At 57.2% G+C, this 16,890-nt stretch overlaps 1 protein-coding gene and 1 non-coding gene across 5 annotated transcripts in view; one reads left to right on the top strand and one right to left on the bottom strand.

Moving 5' to 3' along the window:
- Window positions 1-3,697: 3,697 nt before the first annotated feature.
- TTYH2 (tweety family member 2) overlaps window positions 3,698-16,890 on the bottom strand; it is a 16,140-nt gene continuing 2,947 nt past the window's right edge. The window contains exons 3-10 of one of the 4 annotated variants that reach the window (XM_055090279.1): window positions 14,974-15,043; window positions 14,649-14,704; window positions 14,050-14,142; window positions 13,739-13,831; window positions 11,752-11,894; window positions 10,925-11,107; window positions 10,373-10,451; window positions 3,698-5,508 (exon numbers count right to left, since the gene is read on the bottom strand). In XM_055090279.1, the coding sequence (XP_054946254.1) occupies window positions 5,428-5,508; window positions 10,373-10,451; window positions 10,925-11,107; window positions 11,752-11,894; window positions 13,739-13,831; window positions 14,050-14,109 (639 nt within the window). In that variant the 5' untranslated portion in view covers window positions 14,110-14,142; window positions 14,649-14,704; window positions 14,974-15,043 and the 3' untranslated portion in view covers window positions 3,698-5,427. The other 3 variants (XM_055090278.1, XM_028498977.2, XM_028498976.2) reach the window with 3 other exon arrangements.
- Window positions 6,179-6,306, top strand: LOC112066637 (small nucleolar RNA SNORA35). Its single transcript, XR_002892781.1, has one exon. It is a non-coding gene; the product is annotated as a small nucleolar RNA SNORA35 (small nucleolar RNA).

The raw sequence follows: 16,890 nt of genomic DNA, 5'->3' as shown, positions 1-16,890 counted from the left end.
GGCATTTGAGGTTGGAACCAAGCCTGGAGAAACGGTTATGGGCCGCAGGGGGGGAAGGAGTGGGGAGAGGATTCCAGATTGGGGGGAGGGCGGGGCTAGTGTAAGCAAAGGAGGGGCGGTTGTCATGGAAGAAAGGCTGGGGGGGGGGGCTGGAGTCCCTGCAGGGGGACAATGAGAGATGAATTTGCAAAGGTCAGCTGGGGCCAGTTTGTGGGAGATCCGAGAGGCAGTCTAAGGCGCCTGCCTGGCCAGCTTCCCGGGGGTTTTGTGAAAGTACAGGAAGAAAGCAAACATTCCCTCCCTCAGGCTCCGCAGCTCCTCCATAAATGTGCTTTCACCACTACCGGGCAGGTGCAACAAAATTGCCATTGAGATGGCACTTGGCCCAACCGCACTAACCAAAGGCGAGCCCCTAAGTGACTGCTGCCATCAACCGCGCCCCCCCTCGCCTCGACTCCCGCCATCGGTTTCTCTGAGTCAAGGAGTCCCTCAGGGTGGATGGGGGCTGGGTGCAGGAGCATCTGAAAGCCCCGCTGAACCGGCTTTGTGTGGTCAGATGTGAATCAGACCCGGACAAAAGGTCAGGAAGATCGGCTCCACCCTGGAGCCCTGGCTGGTTGGGACTGCAATCGCAGGTGCCCTCCTCACCCCACCCCCAGCTTTGGGAAGCTGAGGCTCCCCCCACACACGTTATGCCCCGGGCAGGGAAGTGAGGCAGAGGTGGAAAAGGGGGAAATGGGAAAAGTTGAAAGGAAAACTGCCGCCTCCTTTCTCCTATTATTGCAACGATTTATTACAGGCTCCCGAGCCCCCCCCCCCCCCCCCCCCCCCCGCAGAAGGCCTGCAGGCTGCTAACCACCAACACGCGGCTGTGTTCTCACCGGGAAGACAGGTGGCAGCCATGTGCGAGCCCGTCTCAGCCACCCTGGGAAGCCAGCAATAGAGCATAGAGTTAGAAGTAGACACAAGGATCCAGTTTAAAAAATGCAGGGTCTCTCAGATCTCTGCTCAATCACAGCAGAATTGGCAACTGAAATTCTTTGCTGAGAGCGGCCCCTGGCCCTGGACACCCCCAAGGCCAGTCCGCAATCCACTGCACTGCTGTCCCCCCAGCCTCTTTTTCCAATTTTTTATTGTGGTCAGGTACACATAAAATCTACCACCTTAACCATTTTTCAGCGCACAGTTCAGTGGTATTACGTACGTTCATATTGTTATGCAACTGTCACCACCATCCATCTCCAGAGCCGTTTTCATCCTGCAAATCTGAGACTCTACTCCCGTTAAACAATAAGACCCCACGGCCCTCCTCCAGCTCCTGGCAAGCACAATCCTACTTTCTGTCTCTATGATTTCGACTACTCTAAGTACGTCGTAGACGTGGAATCACACAGTATTTGTTTCTTCTTTGTAATTGGCTTGTTTCACTTGGGCATGATGTCTTCAAGGTTCATTCATGTTGTAGCAAGTGTCAGCATTTCCTTCCTTTTTGAGACTGAGTGATATTCCGTTGCATGGCTAGAGCGCATTTTGTTTACCCGTTCATCTACTGATGGACCCTCGGGTTGCTTCCACTTTTTACTATTGTGACTAATGGTGCTAGGAACATGGGGGTACAAATATTGAGACCATGCTTTCAATTCTTTTGGGAAATGGAATTGCGGGATCATATGGTAATTCTATTTACTTAATAGAATTTATCCATTTTTAATTTTTAAAAAATTATTATTTATTTATTTATTTATATTCTTGGCTGCGTTGGGTCTTCGTTGCTGCGCGCGGGCTTTCTCTAGTTGCGGCGAGCGGGGGCTACTCTTCGTTGCGGTGCGCGGGCTTCTCATCGCGGTGGCTTCTCTTGTTGTGGACCACGGGCTCTAGGTGCGTGGGCTTCAGTAGTTGTGGCACGCGGGCTCAGTAGTCGTGGCGCACGGGCCTAGCCATTCCGCGGCACGTGGGATCCTCCCGGACCAGGGCTCAGACCCGCGTCCCCTGCCTTGGCAGGCGGATTCTCAACCACTGCGCCACCAGGGAAGCCCCAAGTTTTAATTTTTTTGAAGAACCTCCATACTGTTATCCACAGCAGCTGTCCCACTCCACGTTCCCGCCAACAGCGCACAAGGGACCACTCTGTCTGCCGTTCCATAGGGGTAAGTGTGAATGAGAGCCTCAAACACACGCCTGTTCCCGGCAAAGGCTTGAAACGCGGTCGATTCTGGGGGCGCAGCTGCTGCATGGAAGTCAACAGTAGCTGAGGACCATGGGCGGGGAGCTGGGGTCGGCCTGCCCAGCCCTCCCAGGCTGGCCCGGCTGTTCAGCGGAAATATGAGATGCTGCAAAGAAAGCTGGAAAGGCGCCGTGCATGCCAGGCGCCCAGGCCCAGAGAAGCACCCCGTGGAGGTGAAGAGGTTAGGAAGAGAATGCAGCAAGGACCCGCTGCAAAGCTGGGAGAGGTGGCCCGCCACATGACACCCGCCCCAAGCCCATGTAATGGCACAGAGGTGCCCAGCCGGAGCTCTGGGTTACACACTCCTGGCTCTGACACTCTGTATCGACCAGGGTTCTTGGCCTTACCCAACCAATAGAAATTGATTAGAGGTCAGACAAGAAATTCAGGCCAGGCTTTATTGGGGCCCCTGCTGCAGCAGGAGAGAGAGAAAACAGGTAAGAGGTTCCCTGCTCACTCCCCGAAGAGGGGGGAGCCGAGCTGGTTCCTTATACGGGGTGAGGGTGGGGTGTGTCCGGGGGTCCGGCTGGAAGGGTGGCTTAGGAGGTCTGCCCACCCCACCGGTGGTGCTGTGTGCACGGGGCACGCGCAGTGCGCTGCTTTTGCTCCTGCACCGTTTTTGCTCCAGCTCTTCAGAAGTGGCGGTTGGGTTTTTGGGGGTCTTTTTGTCCAGAATTTGCCCCAACTGCACATGCATGCAGTTATTTTTAGGCCCTTATAGTTTCTTTGTATTTTGTTGCTTGAGGAGACGTGTGTCCAGGTGTAAGCAGTGCAGCAAAGGGGCCCAGGTCCAGCCTGTCTCAGGCAGTGCAGCAAAGGGCCCCAGGTCCCAGGCTGTCTCAAGCACTGCAGCAAAGGGGCCCAGGTCCAGCCTGTCTCAAGCAGTGCAGCAAAGGGCCCCAGGCCCCAGGCCCCAGGCTGTCTCAAGCAGTGCAGCAAAGGGCCCCAGGTCCCAGGCTGTCTCAAGCAGTGCAGCAAAGGGGCCCAAGTCCAGCCTGTCTCAAGCAGTGCAGCAAAGGGCCCCAGGTCCCAGGCTGTCTCAAGCAGTGCTGCAAAGGGTCTCAGGTCCCAGCCTGTCTCAGCTCCAACTAAGTCCTTTCTCTCTCTGCACCTCTGTTCTTTCATTTACAAAATGACCTCATAAGGTTATTATGAGGTTTAACAATTCATGTGAATACTCGGGACAGCCCTCGGTGCACTGGAGACGCTCAGTAAATGCCACTCATTATCAGCAACCTTAGAAGCAGTGACCTTTAAAGGGAACTCTGGAGACTCGAGCAGAAAGGCCTGTCCTTGGTCCTGAAGAGCAGCAAGGTCACCCGCCGGAGAGGCCCCGGGACATTCATTCATCAGCCCTGTCTTTCAATCCTTCACGCTGAAACCTGCTCTGGCGCGCTCCCCGCGCATAACCCAGCCAGAAGGTGCCGTCAGCTGCCCTCATCGATCGCACGGTTGAGGAAGTTGGAGACGCTGTGCATTTAGTACCAGTGGTTTATTTCTCCCCCAGGTGAGGGCACACACGTGTCAAGCAGAGGTGTGTCCACATGGCCCCTTCAGGAACCACCCAAGGGATTCTAGTTTCGCTTACATGCATTAAAAACAACTCTAGTCGCCAACAACAAGTGTTAAGAAGCACCACCCTGATGTTGTCAAGTCCCGTCTGCACGTGGCAGGGCCTCACGAAGGTGGGTGCGCGGTGCACGTATGTACAGGTGAATGGGGGAGACAGAGTCCCGGAGGCCCCGTGGCCCCGCTGTCGTGGAGGCTTGGCTGGGGGCTGAGAACCACTCTGCTGTCAGTGCTCTGACCAGAAGGCGGCGCTTCCAAAATGGAAACGGAGCCCCTGTCCGCAGCCACACTACCCTGCGCCCCTGCTTCGGCGTGCAGGGCTGCGGAGGCTCCCGGGCCACGCGCTCCTCGCCGGCAGGAGGTTGGGAGCACCAGAGACCCTAACCCTAGGTCCTCGGCGGGAAGGATCGTGGCTCATTATTTTCTCCTGGCCCACAGGCTCCTTCTCACCCAGCAGGTGTAGGTCAGGGGCTGGGGGACAATGGGGTGGGGACGGGATGGTGGGAGAGGTAGGGGAGGCACCTGTCTTCACATCAAGACATAGTCAGCCCATTCTGCTAAAACCTTTTATGACGAACTTTCCTGAAGACAGAAATGGCGGGGGGCGGGGGGAGGTGGATTTGACCTGGGCATTCAGCCAGCCAGTCTCCCGCACCAGACTCTGTTCACGTTCAGACTTGCCTCTTAGAGACTCTGTTCTCTCAAAATGCCTCCCTCGGGGCGGGGTGAACCCACAACCCCATCAATCAGCATCTTGGGACAGGATGTCTCACTGATCTTTATTTTGGTAGACACATCAGGTGGGAGGGGTGAACCCCACATCTGTAGTAAAAACCGGCTGTGCTGTGAGTTTCAATTCTTTGGATAATCAAAAATCTTTAAAACACTGGCCAAAAAAGCGTTAGAATTGCTTTCCAAGTGTCTGTGAATACCTGAGACTGTCCCTATCCGCGGCGAGCAAACTCACAGCAGCGATTCTGGAGTGGAGGTGAGGCGACGGAGGGTTGCAGAAAGACAGGCCCACCCCTGCCACCTGCAAGCCCACCAAGCGCGGGGCTCTGGTCCCCCAGCCTCCTATGCAGAGCCTGCCAGCGCCTTCCCTTGGTGGCACAGGAAGAGTCCACCTGGCCCCGGGAGACGGATTTGGACAGTGTCTGGTCTCATCAGGGACGTCATCTCCTGATCAGCCCTTCCACCTTTCCCTGTGGGGAGATGGCAGCCATCCGAGCAGCCAGGAGGAGGCAGAGTCCAGGCAAGGGGACCCTCAAGCCTGACCCGGTACCTCTCGCTGTCATTCACCAGCTGGTGAGGGTGGGATGCAGGGGCAAACCGAACCAGGCTCCCAGCTTAGGGACGGCCAAGCACCTGGAGGGCATTTCCGGTGTGGAGAGGAGGTCAAAGGAGGGAGAGGCTGGTCCAAGTCATGGGTCTTCTGTCTGCCTGGGAACCTCAGCCCAGCCCAGGCCGATTCTCCCTGAACCTCAGCCACTCCCTTGCGCCAGCAGCAGCCTTCCAACCCTGCAGGTCCACGCACAGTCTCTAGATGCCTTTGGTTTCTATGAAAGAAACACGCTTGCATTTGCCTTAGTTAAAAACCAAAATGGATCAAGGAGGCAGGAACTCCCGAAAGCGTGTTAGGCTGGAAACTCATTGCCATGGTGCCTCAGGTGTTCATCTGCCACGGACAGGTAGGTGGCCCTCATGCTGGGAGAGTACTGTGGGAGAGAGGGGAGGGGACAGTCAGAACAGGGTCACACGTCACCCGTTAAACCAGACACCGTACTAGCAAAAATGCTGGAGCTTCTGAGGAAGCGCGAGCTGGGCCAGCCACAGTGGCCGGGCACCAAGTTTCCGTGTCAAGGCCCCGCGGGGATTATCAGAGGACTGTCGAGTGGCCTGGGCAGGCTTCGTGTCTGCTGATGCTTCCAACCCTGGAGCCATCAGGACGTCTGGGTCCCAGCATCAAACTCAAGATGCACACACCGACCAGCCACCCTAATGCACCAGTGTGCTTAGGAGCCCGCCTAGTGAGCAGGCTGCGGGCACAGGCCCACTGACTCAAGAGAGCCAGGTGCAACTCCCAGCTGTGCACCTTACTCACCCCATGACCTCGGCGGAGGTTCTCCCGTCACTCCAAGCCTCCGTTTCCCCACCTGCACAACGGACCTAAGAGCACTCAGCTCTTCCACTGAAAGGACAGAATGCTATAAAGCAGGCAAGACCCCTAACACAGGGGTTCTCGAACTTGGCTGTGCGCCAGAGACGCTGCGGGGGCGGGGGTGGGTCTAAAAGCATCCCGAAACCTAGGCCACACCCACCAGTATTTTTTTTTTTATGCGATAAAACACACATAACATGAAATTAAGCCTTTTAAAGTGCCACCACCAGCACTGGCAAGTGACCCATGAGGCTCCTCCTTGACCAACTGGCATCGAGTGGTGCAAAAGCAAATCCCTCCGTAAAGCTGGGAGAGTCATGCTGTGGGCTACACCTGCATGCAGGTGGGTACATATCTCCTGGGTCCTGGGACCCTGCCTAAGAAAAGTGAGGAGGTGGAGAGCAGATCAAGCAGCTCAGTATCTGCTGCTGCTAGATAGAGTGACTATGTCTGAATCAGCTTAATAGCAGGTGCTCAATAAATGTTATCACTATTACTAAGCTTATTAGCATCATTATTACTAGCTGTGTAGCTCTCCGCAATTCACATTAACCCTCTTAAGACTCATGTCCTGGTTCGTAAAACAAGCTTGACACTAAGATCGTCACGGTGATTACGTTACAAGATAAATACATTGAAATTCGCTGGCAAGTTGCTCATTAAGTGTTAGGACGGGAGAGATAAGTTGTTTTCTCCTTTTGATGTGAGAAAAATAAGACTATAATTATCTTAGAGAAGAAAAAAATAAAGTGCCGCCAATATTTTTTTGTAAGTTCTTCCAAGTGCAGCCAAGTCGGAGAAACACAAAGTTGAAGCGTTCGTTCGCAGGAGATGTTAGCCAGCCTCTGCCCGGAAGTAGAGACGCGGCTTCTTGGGTTAGCACATCTCACGTCACACGTGGGGCCTGAGATTCTGCATTTCTAACAAGCTCCAGGTGCTGCTGGGCGGCTAACTCCAAGGAGCAATGGTCCACAGGACCCTGACTGTCTCCTAGCGCCAGGGATGTTTCCGGGGCCCAGGTCTAGGCCGTTCACGCCGGAGCTGGACGAAGGCTTCCAGCTGGGGGGCAGGGAGTAGGGGGCCTAAGACTCCTTAACCCAGTGGGTCTGAACCAGGGGCAATTTTGCCCCTGCCCAGGGACTTCTGGTAACGTCTGGAGGCATTTTCAGTCGTCAGGGCTGGGGGCTACGGAGTGGGGATGCTACTGGCATCGCGTGGGTGGAGGCCAGGGATGCAGCTAAACCTCCGCCAGTGCGCAGGACGGCTCCGTGACCCACAGTGATCGGCCTCAAAGTGCTGGTACGCCGAGTGAGGAGGGCTGGCCCTGAGCAGGCTTCAGGCTTTACCTGGGAACAGGTTAGAAATGCAAATCCCCGAGCCCCACCCCAGATATACTGAATCAGAAGCAGGGTGGGCCCAGCGGCCTGTGTTGAAATGAGTCCTCCAGGTGATGGATGTTCAAGAGTGAGACCCTCCTCCTTGAAGCGGTATTTTCCAAACTTGCTTGATGACGAGGTTCACCCGGGCTACGTCTTCAGTGAAGTCCCTGGACTGGTGTTTTTAAACACGTGCCTAGGTCATTTTTGCCCGTCGGGCCCAGGATACGGTGCCTGGAAAGACAGGAGGTGGCTCCTAGAAAGCAGAGCTAAGGGAAAACACATTTCTAGCCGAGGGAAGAGGCTGTAGGTTCCGATGGCCTGGCTTGATATCACCCACCTTAGTGAAACCCCCCGTGTCCCAGAGGTGGAGCTGGCATGGGGAGGGATCTTCCGTACAGCAAATGCACTGGGTGCTGATGAATGATAATTTAGAGCAGGCGCAGGGGGAGAGTGGGGAGCGGTCAGCTGTGTCCTCTTTTTTGGGGCTCACGTCCATATCCTCCACGCTGTGGCTTCCTTGGTCAGCAGGCTCAGCTGTCTCTTCATGCCTCTTGCATGTTACGAGGGCAAGGGGGCTCATCTCTGGGGCAGGTCGAGCTGGGTAGGGCGGGGCAGTCAACTCTGCCAACGCAACTGGAGTTTCTGGGCTGGTCTCAGTTATGGCGGGGGAAGGTTTAGTCTGTCCTTGTCCTTGCAGATAAGGTCAGTTCTTGGTGATCTCTGCGAACGTCAGGGAGAGTGGCCTGGATCTTTCAGAACAGAAGGTAATCCGACATTCATTTTTATTTGGCATCCCAGTGCCTCGAGTAATTTGCTTTTCACAGCAGCGGACCTCCCCTAATTACGCTGCACTGAGATTAATATTAAAATCAATCTGCGTTCCTGGGGCCACAGCAGCTGGCGGGAGGAAAAAAGGAACCCAAGAGGCTTCTGGTTTAGAGAGAAGCCAGCTGGGGATTTCAAAGGTGCCAACTCTGGGAGCAGGCTTGGACCAGCCGCTCTCCCTGCCTCGGGCCCCCAGGGAGCAACAGCAACGCCCGGGTCTGGTGCTGTTTGTAAAAGGACGGCAGGGAGGCGCTCTGGGCGAAAAGCAGCAACGGGGGGAGAGCCACAGGGTCGGCCTGGGCACGGCACTGCGCACATTCGGGGCCGATCATCCTGCGCGGTGGGCGCTGCCCCGTGCTCAGCAGCGCCCCCGGCCTCCACCCACTAGACGCCAGCACCAGCCACCCCCCCAGGTGTGACAACCAAAGATGCCTCAAGACACGGGGGAGCAAACTCCCTCCTGGGTGAGGCCCAGTGCTCCGACGTTAAGGCTCCAACGTCACCTCCTTAGAGCCCGAAGGAGCAGTTCCTCCCCCTAGGTCCCAAAGCACCGTACGGCACTTATTACAACAGCTTTCTGAGTCTCTCCCCCCGCCCGCCCCTGCAGACTATCCATGTCCTGAAGACGGCGGCTGGGTCCCCATCTCTCCTTCCGGGGTCCGGCACTGTGGTTTTCCCCAGGAGCACTCGCTGGATTCCCTGAGTGCACGTGAACATCGTGGTTCTCAGGGCCAAGGTCTATTTCATCAGTGCCCCCGGGCCTTGGGGCTCCAGGGCTCCTAGCTCACCAACCGGACGGCTCCTTCCAAACTACCTGGATGGGGCAGGTGAAACACCTCGCCCAGCCCAGTGAAGGCAGGGGCTCCTTCCCCGAGAGACCCCTGGCTCAAGAATGCAGACTTCAGCCTGGTCTTAGAGCCCCATCTTTCTTACAAAGGCCACGCCTCCGTGGAGGAGGTGGGGTGGGAGGAAGCTTGAGTGACAGCAGGAGGGGGTAAAATAAATAGGCGGCTCGGCCTTACAGCACTTACTGCGTCACACAAACATGCTTTCGTAAGGATCAATTTCTCCAACGCTCCGACCACCTATGTGGTGCGCTATTACATCCCCATTCTACAGATGGGGAAACTGAGGCACAGAAAGGTAAAGTACTCGCCCAAGGCCACAGAGGTCATAAGCAATGAGCTGGCACAGCAACCCAGGCATTTGGTACTGGAGTCTGTTTTTTTTTTTCTCTTTCGGCCGTGCCACGATGCTTGCAGGATCTTAGCTCCCCGACCAGGGATGCAGCCTGGGCCGCGGCAGTGAAAGTGTGGAGTCTGTGTTTTTGAACCTCAGCCGTCTCTATTTGCAGCTCTGTCTCAGTCAGTAGTATGAGGCGACCCTCATACTTCTCCAGGGGCAGACAGCCGGAACACCCCTCACACCCTGATGTTGCGTCTAGGTCCCCTGGCTGGGGTGGAGGGTGGGTGGGAAGTGCGGACCCCACTTGGGCACAGCCTGGGGACGTCAGGAGCTGCGGGGGCGGGGTGGGGGTGGGGGCAGGCAGATCTGGTATTAGCCCTCCCAGACCTGCCACCACAGGGGCCCCTGACCCTCTAGCCCAGGGTGTCAAAGTAAACGTAAATCTAAAAAGAAAAAATTTCCCCGGTGCAAAAAGGGAAAGAAATGCTTCTTTGAGCAGCATTTCCTTTAGAAAGCTGATCATCAAAAATTACTCCTCTGTCCCTTTGAGAGGTGTATAAACCTTTTGAAAGGCCAACGAAGGCTCTCAGCAGTTCCACAATCCAGGAACGTTTTCTTCCGGGGCTGGGAGCCATCTCTGAAATGGGAGCGTCAGGAAGACTGTCCCCCAAATCCCTGGCAGTGAGCCCTGATGGCCACACAATTACCAGGTGGATTTAGGGTGAACCAGTGTGACAAATGGTGCTGGGAGTCGTCTTGTTGGCGGACAGGAATCGTTTATCTTGAGGACAGGTACGGAACGCGGTGCGTCCAGCTGCCTGGCTCTGTAGGATGAGCTCTGTCTTTACAATCCCCTTAGCAGATAGCCTGCGACGTGCGTGGCAGTCTGGTTTAATGCTTATCTGGTAACAAAACTGTTTCATTCTTTTCTACCTCTGTGGCGGGGAGTCACTGAGTCCGCAGGAGGTGTTTTCTTCAATTATTCCCCCCTCCCCACAAGGGCAGTGCCTTTGCCCAGGGAGCCCAGGTTACCGTGGGCGGAGGGGAGCCTCTTCCAATGAGCGGCACATTCTCATAGCGTGGGTTCCCACCGAAGAGCACAGCTTGGTTCCTGCAGGGCCGAAAGGAGCGGGGGGCGCTCAGGCTGGGGGGGCCGGGTGGGGGGGGTGTCTGCTCAGATTTCTACAGGAGGGTCCCGGGGGTGTGCAGATGGGAGATGGAAAAGGACCACGGATAGGCGGGAGGGAGTGAGGGCAGGAAGACAGGGAGGCCTGGGGAAGAAGAAGAAGCAGATGGGGTGATGGCGCCAGGAGCAGTGTGGCCTGGAGAAATGCAGCTTCTCGGGCCTTCAGCCTGCCCTGCAAGCTTGAGGCAAAAGACCTGACACCTGCAGGGGCTCTTCCTCCAGCACTAGATGCTCCCCGGGGGCCTTCCCACCTGGCATCCTGGCTGCAGTGAGGGGACCGCGCTGGCCTCGGATGCCTCCTCTCCCCACCCGGCTCTCTGGACCCAAACGTGCTGCCCGCAGATCCAGCCCGATGTGTCGGGGGAGGTACCGGGGAGGCCCTGGGAGCCCAGCCGTACATGTACTCCGAGACGGGGGCATTGGAGATAGTCTGGGCCGGGGGCTGCAGGCTGGTCTGGCTGCCCAGGCCGCTGCTGTAGCTGCAGAAGCTGCGAAGCTGCCCGCGAGGGGGGTTGTGGGCGGCGATGCGCCGGGCCTGGGGGTTGAAGGGGTCATCGTCCATGTCGTCGTAGTCTCTGTCCCTACAACGACACGTAGGATATGGCCAGCTGTGAGGGGCGAGGGAGGCTCCAGGCAGTGCGGCCCCGGCCCGCTTCCCAATCTTTCCTCCCAGGACTCTCCCTCTGGCCACGGGTGTCTCCTTGAGGTTCTTTGAGATTACTCTGCTCCATTCCCAGCTGCACATCCACCTCCTCCAGGCAGTCCACCATGCTGACCACAGGCACACGGACCCTCCCTACCCTGCTTCCTTTTCTGATCTACTCTGAAGACACTGAAATACCATCTTGTCTCTGTCTATCTCCTCAATGAGACTATAGGTGCCCTGGTGCTACAATATGTCCTTCTGGTACTCTGAGGCACCCCTCCCAGCAGCAGCATCACACCACAAAGTCCTGCAGAGGAAGAGGGGATAAGCAAAGGATGCCAGGCTGTGGCATGATGCTGTCACCATCCTTGGCCCTGCTCCTGCCCTGGCCCCCTCCAACCTCCTTTTGGGGCTCTGTCTGGACTTTCAGGGGCGCTTGGGCAGACACCCAGCCAGCCTGTTGGGGCTGAAGGCCTGGTCCCCTGCTGCCCTTCTCCATCCCAGGTTTATCAGCTCTTGGTTCAGTCACAGAGCTGAGCCTCCTGCCTCCTCCCCCAGGAAGCCGCCCAGGCAGCCCACCTGGTGGCAAAGTGCTTCCAGGCCCCTGGCCCCATGCAGATCATGGTGGAGAAGGCGAGGGCAGCCAGGAGGGAGAAGAGGCCGAGGTACAGCAGGCCCTCGAGGCCGTCGTAGCAGATGCCAGTGAGGGCGTCCAGGTAGTCCTGGCGGAGGAAGAGGGACACACAGTCGGAGGGGGTGTGGGACACAGCCTGGGGTCTGCGCTGGTCTCTGAAAGCCCCTCTCCCCCAGCCTGGACTCGGGATCTCTGCCCCTCCCCCATCCCAAGCACCTTGAACAGCCACTCAGGGTCCATGCTCGGGACCCCGACACGATGGGGCTTCTCGGGTTCTCTCTACAAGCCTTTGCTGAATACCTGCTGTGTGCTGGGCTCTGAACAGGACAGATGAGCTTGCGGGGTGGGGGAGCCAGGGGACAGGGGGCTTTTAATCTGAGGCCAGGATGGCAAGGAGTGGAGTGTGTCTTGAGCACCTGAGGCAAAGCAGACTAGCTTGGTGTGTTCAGGAAAGAGGAAAAAGGCCAGCAGGGGACAGGTGAGATGGCACCAGGTCATGCTGGGCCTCGCGGGACAGGCGAGGAGTTCGAATTTTACACGAGGTGATGGGAAGACATGGGCAGGTTTGGGGAGGGAAGGGATGTGATCCTATTCTTTTTTATTTATTTTTTTTTTTTTGCGGTACGCGGGCCTCTCACTGCTGCGGCCCCTCCTGCCGCGGAGCACAGGCTCCGGACGCGCAGGCCCAGCGGCCACGGCTCACGGGCCCAGCCGCTCCGCGGCACGTGGGATCCCCCCGGACCGGGGCGCGAGCCCGCGTCCCCTGCATCGGCAGGCGGACTCCCAACCGCTGCGCCACCAGGGAAGCCGGATCCTATTCATTTTTGAAAGACCGCTCTGGCTGCCTGGCTGCCATATATGAAAGGTAAGAGGGCGGGAGAAAGTGGGGACCGGGGAGGAGGTCACGGTTGTCACCCAGGGGAGCGGGATGGTGCTTGGACCACGGCGGGAGCTGTGGAGGGAGAGAGAAGTGGACGGAGCAGGGTATACCTGAGGGTATAGTTGTGAGGACTTGCTGAGGGACTGGATGTGGAAGGGGAGGCAGGGTATTGGGGCGACTCCCATGTTCTCAGCTCTGAAGTCCGACTGCTGGGGTCGGAAACCCAAGCCCTTGAATTGATAGCTCTGGGATCTTCAGTAAAGCTACTTTTTAGATATACGTATAGATAGATAGATAGGTAGGTAGGTAGTTAGGTACATCTGTCTATCTACCTATCTATCCATCCATCTATCCATCCACATACATAGACACACACACACACACACACACACACACACGTTGCTTATCTATAAAATTTCCCATAAAATAACACGTATCTCACAGTAAAGCTGTGAGGACTCAATGACATGTTGGATATAAACTGCACAGAACAAGGCCAAGCACGGAACCAAGGACTCAGTAAATGGCAGCTGTGAACATTATTACGAATATTTGCTCGAATTCCACATGGGATGTGAAAATCGCCACGCACTGGCTTTCTGCTTTGGGGGAGAGAGGCCCTCACGTGCTCCCAGTGTGTTCCCTGCACGACTGTCCGGTGTTCCGGACCCCTAGAGATGACCCTGGCGGTGAGGACGGGATGTCCGCTTGCAACTCAGGAATTGGCCAGGTGGACCAGATGGCTGGGAGTCTGGGCAATGGGGAACAGCCTCCCTCATATAGCTCGGGGCCCCCCAGCGTTCTAGACGTAAACGGATCCAACTCTCCTACCCGCACCCCCTGGTACCTTTCACCGAGGCTCCCCGGCTCAGCTACTGGAGAGAATCCAGAAGCCAGGCACCTCTTCCACCCCGTTCCCTGGCCTGAGGGAGCCCAGGCTCACTCTCCCAGCCTCTGCAGCCTTCTCTCTGGGAAGATGTGGCCGGCTGGGGTGCCCGCCTCCCCCCCCCCCCCCCCGCCTTCCACCCGCGCCCCCAGGGCCACCCCGGCACCTTGTGCAGCCCCCGGCAATCCAACATGGCCATTAGCTGGTGGAGGCTGGACTCGGATGAATTCAACAGGAGCTGGATTCTGAGCAGATCTTTCTGAAGCAGGAAGAAAGAAAAGAGGCAAACACGCAGACAGACAGACAGGCAGAGAATGAGCGCTGCGGGGAGGGCTTGTGGATAAAACCACAAACCGCGGCTTGTGCAGAGAGGCCTTTAAAGCCAAAGGAAGCGGCTAGACTGCCGGGAGGGAACATTTTCTTTCCATAGCCTGGTCTCCGAAGCCCGGCCCTGTGGGAGGTGGCCGGCCACCTTACCTCTGCTGTGGGGAAGAGCGGGACAGCAAACTGCAGCAGTCCCGTCACCTGGATCTGCATGGTGGTCAGCGAGCGCTGGAAGATGGTCAGTGCCTGGGCCAGGAGACAACCGAGGTCCCGCATGAGCTTCGATTCCCAGGAGCCCCCGCAGCTGCCTGATTCCCCTGCAGCCCCTCCCCCGTCTGCAGCTGCAGTCGCTTCCCTGATCATGGCCCTTCCTGCTTACAGGAGGTCTTCCCCTCAGCCCTCAGGCTTCTTGAGAGCCCCACCATTCTTTTGCTTCCTGCTACTCTAAATGTCCTGCTGGGACAGCCTTGCCCGGGGCGGCGGGGGGAGGGGTTGTTTTGTGAGAAACGCAGAATCTTGGGCCCCAACCCAGATCTACTGCACAGCCTCTGCGTGGCAACCAGCATCCAGGGTGACGGACGGGCATGCACGCTGACCAAGAGCACTGTCCCCTGCAGAGGACCCCAGAGAAGCAAAGAACACCCAGCCACTGCCACCTTATTGGTCAGTGCTGGGGCTTGGGGTCAAGAGGGAGCGAGCTGACCACCAAGGGGGCTGGGGGCAGGGTGAGGGCTGGGCTGGGCGGGCCGTACCTGCTGGAAGGGGCTGCTTGCACTCTGACTGCAATACAGGTAATAACGGGTCACCTCTGCAAGGCAAAGACACTGGGTCAGGCAGGAGCTCACGTGTGACCAGGTGCTCATCCATCCTCAGCGGCCAAGCCGGTACCTGAGCTCCCAAAGGAGGTAGCTTCTAAGAAATGACCCAGTGGTCCAGCTGGACCTGAAGTACAGGGGTGGGGAGGCAATGGGTGACTACAGTGCTGAAAGGGGTAAGTAGAGGCACAGTCTGGCTGACCACGGGCCTGGACTCAGCATCCTGAGTGGCTCTGACCACAGAGGCCCGAGAGCTTGTTACCTGTGCGGAGCTGGCCCTCCGTGATGTTCAAGATGAAGGCGTCCGGAGCCGCACAGAAGTCGCCGGTGCCCTGAGCCGGGGAGAGACGGGAGGGGTGGAGGAAAGTCACACACCGGGGCCCTGGGGGGAACCGGGTGCCCTCGGCCCCAGGCACGGGGACCCTGCAGCTCAGACCTAGGTGGGCAAGAACAGTCAACAGCCATCCTGCCTGCGCTCGAATCCTGGCTCTTCCCCCGCCCGGCTCTGGAACTTTACAGACAAATGCCTTATCCTGTGTCTCAGTGGCCTTCTCAGTCACATGGAGAGAAAAACGTTATTCACCTAATGAATTAATCTACATAAAGTACTCAGAAAAGTGGCCAACAGCAGGCTCCGTTATCTCTTATTTCCAAATGCCTCTTCTGGGATGGACCTGGGTCAAGGGTAAGCTGCGGGATGTGTTCGGGAGAGTTATTTGCACCATGACCTCGTTTGCTCACCTCTGTTTTATTTTTTGTCTTGCTGTTACCAAGTCCACCCCCGCTCTGGGGCTGTCCATCTATGAAGGCTCCCTCAGAATCTCTTTCTAAAGAACTACATGGGTGCCGAATCCATCTTTGAGCTTTTGGGTGCAGGTCCTGTCCTGATGAGGTGGGGGACCAGGAAGAGCACGGGCTGAGAGGACACGGGTTCCAGGCTCTGCCACTGCCGCGCTGGGGGACTGGGACACCGCGGCGCAGCCTGGCTAGGTGACCGCCAAGGGCCCGCAGGGCTGAGTGGAAGCACGTCTGGGCCCCGGAAGAGGCAGCAGCAGGGATGCCATCCTCTGAGCCAGGCCCTCCCCAGATCTGGCCTGGGGGGTGCAGTGGGACACTGGGTAGAGGGGGACTTCCACCTTTCAGAGCAGCCAGGGGAAGCTCTGGTCCTCTGGCCCGTTCCAAGGGGCACCCCTGCTCCAGTGCATGCTCTCCAAGCCGGGGACTCCTCTCCATGGCCCTTTCCTGCCAGTGCCCTGTCCTCCTTCAGGAAGGGCTGCCTCAGGGGGCAATGCTGGAGCATCACTCATTCATTCACCGAATTGACAAATATTTATTGAGTCCCTACTAGGCGCCACACGATGTTCTAGGCATGAGATACAGCGGCAAGCTGTACTATGGCACTTATGGTCTAGAAAGTGTGTGTCTGGGTGGGATTGGGGAATAAAATGCCCCTCCAGATACAGAGCTTCCACAGAGCCACGTCTGTACACGCACACATGCACACATATACAAGCCCACACAACCACATGCCTCAGGACCCTGGGAGAACCGTTTCATACTCAAATCACTAGGGTACATCATCAGACTGGCTTATTATTATAAATCAGAGCTGCTGCACCAGCGGGCCCAGGGGTGCACCCTCACCCCCGTTACAGGAGCGGCAGAGAGAGGGGAGCCAGAGCCAAGCAGGGGGATGGGGAGGCCTTGGGAGACATGAAGAGCGAGGCCGCCATCTTGGTCTGGGTCACCCCCAACAAGTTTGGGATCCAAAGAAGGACAGGAGGCCGCTGGCAGAGGCTCCACCAGGGATGTGCCCCTCACCCCACCCCCCTCAGGCCAGGCCTGCTCTTCAGACCCTCAGTGAGGATTCAGCCTTCCTATCGGTGAAGAGAAGGGCCCGTATGTGCATGTGCCCGCGTGTGCTTTCTTCACGCGATGGGGATGGGGATGGGGGGCGGGGGAGGGGGAGGGTACCCTGAGCACAGTTGGAGTCACCCTGTGACCCTCCTAGAAAGGTAGTAAATGTGCAGTAAACCAATGGACCCTTACCATGTGCCTCCCAGGGGTCAACAAACCCACCTCGTCCCAACAACAACCCTTCAAGGCGACTGCTGTTCTCCCCATTTTACACAAGAGGAGACAGGAGAGGGAGGCCTGGGGAACTTCCGGTATGTTCCCG

The sequence above is a fragment of the Physeter macrocephalus genome, chromosome 14, assembly GCF_002837175.3.
Source record: "Physeter macrocephalus isolate SW-GA chromosome 14, ASM283717v5, whole genome shotgun sequence".
NCBI lineage: Eukaryota > Metazoa > Chordata > Mammalia > Artiodactyla > Physeteridae > Physeter > Physeter macrocephalus.
The sequence above is the reverse complement of the archived record's forward strand: the minus strand, read 5'-3'. Positions and strand labels throughout refer to the sequence as shown.